Source organism: Anomaloglossus baeobatrachus, unplaced genomic scaffold (genome assembly GCF_048569485.1).
Source record: "Anomaloglossus baeobatrachus isolate aAnoBae1 unplaced genomic scaffold, aAnoBae1.hap1 Scaffold_4082, whole genome shotgun sequence".
Taxonomy (NCBI): domain Eukaryota; kingdom Metazoa; phylum Chordata; class Amphibia; order Anura; family Aromobatidae; genus Anomaloglossus; species Anomaloglossus baeobatrachus.
Window position 1 is genome coordinate 14,566 of NW_027443418.1, and position 6,795 is coordinate 21,360.

At 41.6% G+C, this 6,795-nt stretch overlaps 1 protein-coding gene across 1 annotated transcript; it reads left to right on the top strand.

The window, feature by feature from the left end:
* Positions 1–1,836: 1,836 nt before the first annotated feature.
* Positions 1,837–6,157, top strand: LOC142277292 (zinc finger protein 236-like; the record flags this gene model as incomplete). The annotated part of the gene is made up of 3 exons (XM_075332622.1): positions 1,837–1,965; positions 2,481–2,675; positions 6,028–6,157. Coding segments are annotated over 3 exons (454 nt in total), but the record flags the coding sequence as incomplete, so codon positions are not given.
* Between the last annotated feature and the right edge of the window lie 638 nt (positions 6,158–6,795).

Genomic DNA, 6,795 nt, shown 5'->3' on the forward strand with positions numbered 1-6,795 from the left:
AATACATATACAAGATACAGTAGACAGACTAGTACAGAGGGAAGAGGATCCTATTCTATAGGATTTTGGGGAGGAGACAGTAGGTGGGGTGTAGGTCAGGTGGCAGCTCCGCACGGTGGTGAGGCGGCAGCTCCGCACGGTGGTACATGACAAATTTCCTGTTGCCTTAGGAGCCACTGATTGACACTGCATGCTGTTATTAGAGCCTCATTCAGACGTCCGTGATTTTTCATAAACGGAGAAAAATGGTACAAGTGTCATCAGAGTTCTGGATCCAGTTTTGGTCAGTGTGTTGGTTTTTACCATCCGTGCTTAATCAGTGATTTTCACATATGAAAACATAAATAAATTACAACAGTTTTTCCTATACATTGCAGTTTATTCAGGGACAGCACATGGAGTGCACTCAGACGCCATCCGTGCGCTGTCTGTGATTTTCATACACCCATGGACTTGTATTGGTACATTTTATCTTTGACTCCGATAAATGGACACGTCTCAGTGATTTTTTTGTACAGACATGTAAACAGCCCCATAGACTGTAATGGGTACATATTCAATCTGCGAAAACCCCCGATTAAACACTTCTGTGAATGTCTATATGGCCCCTTAGTCTGATCTAGTGTAGACCCATATCCTCCTCTACAAGTGACTCTCCTAGATTTACTTCCCCCTAGAACATATGATGCCCACTTAGGATTAGTGCACAGATGCATAACGTTAATTTTATCCACATTGAATCTCACTACCATCTGGATGGCCAAACACTGTTTTTCCAAGTCAGCCTGTAACTTATGAACATCTATATGCACTATACTACTGTTACGATACTACTGCAAAAATAGGAACAACACTATTAACCCATCTTTATATTTAATAACTATATTGATGTAAATGCCTTGATGAATCGGGCCAGTGTTCTGGCAAAAAACTTTTTGAAAAGTTGCAAAATTTTCATGCAACTGGTGGCTACTCTAAAATCATGCAATTTTTGACGTTCTCTCACCATTTTCATGATTTCCTGATTTATGAAAAGGTGAACGCAATAACTCCACCAGCTTTGTTAGAGCTGGGGTGTTCACCTCTTCATGAATCAAGAGTGTCTGAGTCCAGCACAGCCCCTCATCAAGACCAGTGTGATGGATTTTCCACATTTTTCCACATTTCTCTGTTCAGAGAAACTAATCAATAACTTAGAATATTATTTTCTACCACATACTCCAGTTTATTATCACTTACAAGAACCTGAAACATTTTGTCCACAATAATATTGTGTCTTGCTTTGTTGCATCTTGATAATTGTATTGCATATTTTCAGTGACGACTTAAAGGGTTGTCCGGCCTCAAGGTAAAGGTCTGTAATAACTCTGTTACAGGAAACTTGTGAATCCTTTCAGTGTGCGCTCTCCGTTCTTTGAGGATGCGCCGAGAGCAGCGGGCACAATACCGCAAGTATGTGATTTGCATACAAACAGTCACTTGCCGACTAGACATGCGCGGTCTAGCTCAATATAAGTGAATTAAGCAAGATTGGATATGTCTAGTCGCAATGTGTCTGCAAAAGGCATACACTCAGTCACATAACCCCGACACCCACGAATCTTCACAGCGCATGCACTTTGTTGACTGCAAACTTGTACCCCGAGGCCAGACAGACCCTTTAATAAAAAGTGTTGCATTGCTCACCAGTAAAAAAGAAATGATGCAAATATACTGATAATGGTATTTATTAATAGCTTGGAATTCCAGTGGTATGTCACCTATAACAGTCTTTATATTTCAGATTTTCCATCGTTTGTATTTTGATCCACCTTTCATTTGCTTATTTCCCTCCAGAGTCAACCATTCCCTGGTATTCTGTCTGATAACAGCTTATCCGGACAGAGTGGAGCTAGCGCCCAACAAGTGATATTGGTCAGCCATGCAGCACAGCCCTCCAGCAATACCAGTGATCTCAATTACCAGGTATTACCTATATAACCCAGAAGTAATTGTATGAAAAATGAGACATAAGTTATATTTAATGAAAAATAGTAGCCGCATAATACTTCTCTAGGCATAATTTCATGGATCTAAAAGCTAAGTCTGTGTCCCCTGCTCCCTAGTATAAAAGATGTCATCTTACATGTACAGGAAGTCTTGGTTTGCTCCACCATTTTGTGCTGACAACCTCCCTTTAAGCCGATAGCGCGCACTTTCTCATCTATATCATTCATGTGCATTTCTGCATATATATGTTCTTGTTTTGATAGTTCATTAAACAGCAATGACGTATAAACATTGAAAATGGCCAGTTTTTCTCCAGCCAATTAAACTAATTTTAATTAGTCTGAGCTGACTTAATTATCATAAACTCTTGCACCCTAGATACTACCCTACTTTGTTTTATTTTTTTTATAAAGATTTTGTTTTTTTTCTATATAATACCAGAGCTTCTTTTCATATCTAGAGCTTAGTCACTGAAAACCTTTATTTCATAGGTTACAGATGACGCTCACATAGAAAAGAACAGTGATGCAGAAAAGCAAGATATGATTCATCAGTGTTTTGAATGCAACCATTACTTTCCCTCTGCTGCCATATTGGCAGAACACAACAAAGACGCTCACGGGAAAGAACGGATTCACGTATGCCACCTATGCAATAAAGCCTTCAAGAGGGCATCCCACTTAAAAGTGAGTCTCCATTTTTGGAAATCAAATGAAGCAAAATTTGAGTTAGATATGATAAAAAAGTAAAATAACTGGGGGTTCCACCACTGGGACCCTCCATTCCTGCGAATGTGAGTCCCAAAGTCCCCTATGTGAATTCAACATGCATGCCCACCACAGTTGTATTATGCTAAGAGAAGTAGTCGTTCTCTCAGTCCTATAGAAGTGAATAGAGCAGTTAAGCAAGTACACCACAAATCCATTAACATAGTGGACTTTGGAACACCTGTTTGCAAAAGTGGTAGGGTGGTCTGAAAAGTAAGATCCCCAGTGACCGTTCACTTATTGCCTATCCACTAGATAGGTGATACATGTATTAAAGTGTAACTGTCACCGCATAAAAGGTTTTATATATGACAGGCGCTGCACATTTCTAATGATCAGAGGGGATCTCGGTCCTGAGTCACTCAAAATACTGCTTTGAAGTCCACGGCTTCTGCATGAGCTGTGCATACAAAGGTGTGTAAATCTATGGATCTGTACACATTCATAGATTTACTATGGCATCTTTTATTGCGTTTTTGTGTGTTTTTGAGGTCACGAAGATGCACCAAAATGCATGCGTTTCCTTCCCCCAGGAAAGTCTAGGAGATTTCTATTTTGCTGTCCACACTGGGCATGTTTTTTTTTGGCTGCATCTTGGCTGTGTTTTTGAAGATGCATCATGTTAATTCTTTTTGCGTTTTTCCAGTATTTTTGAGCCCTTCCAATCAAAAGATTTGGCTTCAAACTGCATTGGGCAAAATGCGGCAAAAATGCATGCTTTTTTTGAGTTTTTGCCGCAGGTGTGTTTTTTTTTGTGCGTTTTTTTTTTTTAGCCAAAAATTGTGCATTTTGTGGTTACAAAAGATGCACTGTGTGAACATAGCCTTACAGAGCTGTGAACAAAGCCATAGACTTACTAATGAGCTCTTAGAGAGCTCAGTGCACATAGCTCATGCAGGCGCTGCGGACTTCAGAAAGGTATTTTGACCTCAACTGATCAGCAAAAAGAAGCATCCATCATATCCAAGTGCTTCTCAATGAATTAGAATATCATCAAAAAGTTAAGTTATTTCAGTAATTCAATACAAAAAGGGAAACCCATATACAGTATTATATAGAGTCATTACACACAGAGTGATCTATTTCAAGTTTTTATTTCTGTTAATGTTGATGAATATGGCTTACAGCCAATGAAAACCCAAAAGTCATTATCTCAGAAAATTAGAATAATTACCACAAAACACCAGCAAAGGCTTCCTAAGCATTTAAAATGGTCCCTTAAGGCCGCTTTACACGCTGTGATATCGTGACCGATATCGCTAGCGTGGGTACCCGCCCCCATCGGTTGTGCGACACTGGTAAATCGCTGCCCGTGGAGCACAACATTGCGCGGACCCGTCACACTACTTATCTGCCCTGCGACATCGCTGTGACCGGCGAACCGCCTCCTTTCTAAGGGGGCGGTTCGTTCAGCATCAAAGCCACGTCACAGCAGCGTCACTGAACCGCCGCCCAATAGAAGCGGAGGGAGGGGCGGAGATGAGCGAGACAAACATCCCGCCCACCTCCTTCCTTCAGGCGGGAGGCAGGTAAGGTGAGGTTCCTCGTTCCTGTGGTGTCACACGGAGCGATGTGTGCTGAAGCAGAAACGACGAACTACATCGTTACTGCAGCAGCAACGATATTCGAGAATGGACCCCCATGTCACCGATGAGCGTTTTTGCGACGATGGAAAATCGCTCATAGGTGTCACACGCAACGGCATCGCTAAAGCGACCGGATGTGCGTCACAAATTCCGTGACCCCAACAAGATCGCTTGAGCGATGTCGCAGCGTGTAAAACGGCCTTAAGTCTGCTTCTGTAGGCTACACAATCAATTGCTGAATTGATAGATGTCCAGAAGGCAGTCATTGACACACTCCTCAAGGAGAGTAAGCCACAAAAGGTCATTGCTAAAGAAGCTGGCTGTTCATAAAGTGCTGTATCCAAGAATATTAATGCAAAGTTGAGTGGAAGGAAAAAGTGTGATAGAAAAAGGTGCACAAGCAACTGGGATAACCTCGGCCTTGATAGGGTTGTTAAGAAAAGGCCATTCAAAAATTTGGTTGAGATTCACAATTAGTGTACTGCTGCTGGAGTCAGTGCTTCAAGAGCCACCACACACAGACGTATCCAGGACAGGCGCTACACCTGTCGTATTCCTTGTGTCAAGCCATTCATGACCAATAGACAACGCCAGAAGTGTCTTACCTGGGCCAAGGAGAAAAAGAACTGGACTGTTGCTCAGTGGTCCAAGGTGTTGTTTTCAGATGAGAGAATTTTGTTTGGGGAAATCAAGGTCCCAGAGTCTGGAGGAAGAGTGGAGAGTGCCACAACCCAAGGTGCTTGAGGTCTAGTGTGAAGTTTCCACAATCAGTGATGGTTTGGGGAGCCATGTCATCTGCTGGTGTAGGTCCACTGTGTTTTATCAAGACCAAAATCAACACAGCCGTCTACCAGAACATTTTAGGGCACTTCATGCTTCCCTCTGCCGACAAGCTTTTTGGAGATGGAAATTTAATTTTCTAGCAGGACTTGACTCCTGTCCACACTGCCAAAAGTACCAAATACCTGGTTTACTAACCACAGTATCACTGTGCTTGATTGGCCAGCAAACTCACCTGACCTAAACCCTATAGAGAATCTATGGGGTATTATCAAGAGGAAGATGAGACACCAGACCCAACAATGCAGATGAGCTGAAGGCTGCTATCAAAGCAACCTGGGCTTCTGTAACACCTCAGCAGTGCTATAGGCTGATTGCCTCCATGCCACGCTGCATTGATGCAGTAATTCATGCAGAAGGAGCCCCAACCAAGTTTAAGTGCGTTTACTATACAGAGTTTTCAGTAGGCGCTAACATTTCTGAGTTGAAAATCATTTTTTTAGTTGCTCCTATATAATATTCTAATTTTCTGAGATAATGACTTGTTTTCATTGGCTGTAAGCCATAATCATCAACATTAACAGAAATAAACAGGTGAAATAGTTCACTCTGTGTGTAATGATTCTATATTTGTATTAAATTACTGAAATAAATTAACTTTTTGATGATAATCTAATTTATTGCAATGTGCTTGTATAAAAGTTTTTTTTAGTGACCGTTGCACTTTAAGTGGATATCTTTTTTAGGTTATTCTTCCTTTCGGTGCTGTAGGAGCTCCTGGTATGTATAATGTGTGTATTCACTCAATCTCACCAAAAAGCAATAAAGTTTATGACAGTATTAATAATTAATCATGGCCATATCCTTTGTGCTCCTCTATAATACATCTTTATCTTACTCAACAGGAGCACATGCAGACACATCAGCCTGGACCGTCACGTAGTTCTCAGATGCCAAAATTATTTAAATGTGATACTTGTGATAAGGCTTTTGCTAAACCAAGTCAGCTTGAAAGACACAGTCGCATTCATACAGGTACGACCTAGTACAGAGCAGAGTATAGAGACAACAAATATGTTGATTGCAAAGTTAAACCACATAATTGCAAAGTACCAGAGGCAGTAGAAGGCCACATGCTATATGGGCAAAAGTATGTGGACACACCTCTAAAATAATTGATGTCGGCTATTTAGTTGAAGGGTAATATAACTCTTTATACTGTTATTTTGAATGCTCTGTTATGTAGGAACTTGAGAAGCCCTCACAATTACTTTACTTAAAGAGGTTGTCCACTACTTTTTTTATTGATGGTCTATCCCTTACTATAGGTCATCAATTTCTGATTGTACGGGGTCTGACACCCCGCAAGCCTGCCGATCAGCTTATCTTGGTGCCTCCGGCAGCAGCTGTCAAACGGAAGTGCTCATTTCTGGAGCTGCCCCATCAACTGATAGTGGCTGCAGCCAGGTACTGCACATCTGCCTCCAATTCAAATCAATAGGAGGCTGATGTGCAGTACCTAGTCAAGGCTGCTATCGGAAGACTGAACTGAGAATTTCTGCCTGCCGCCGCAAGGACAGAGTATAGCTGATCGGCAGTGGTGCAGAGTGTTGGACCCCGGTTGTCCAGGCTTGGAGTTAAAGTCTGCAATCACTTTTCCTGACTGCAGACTT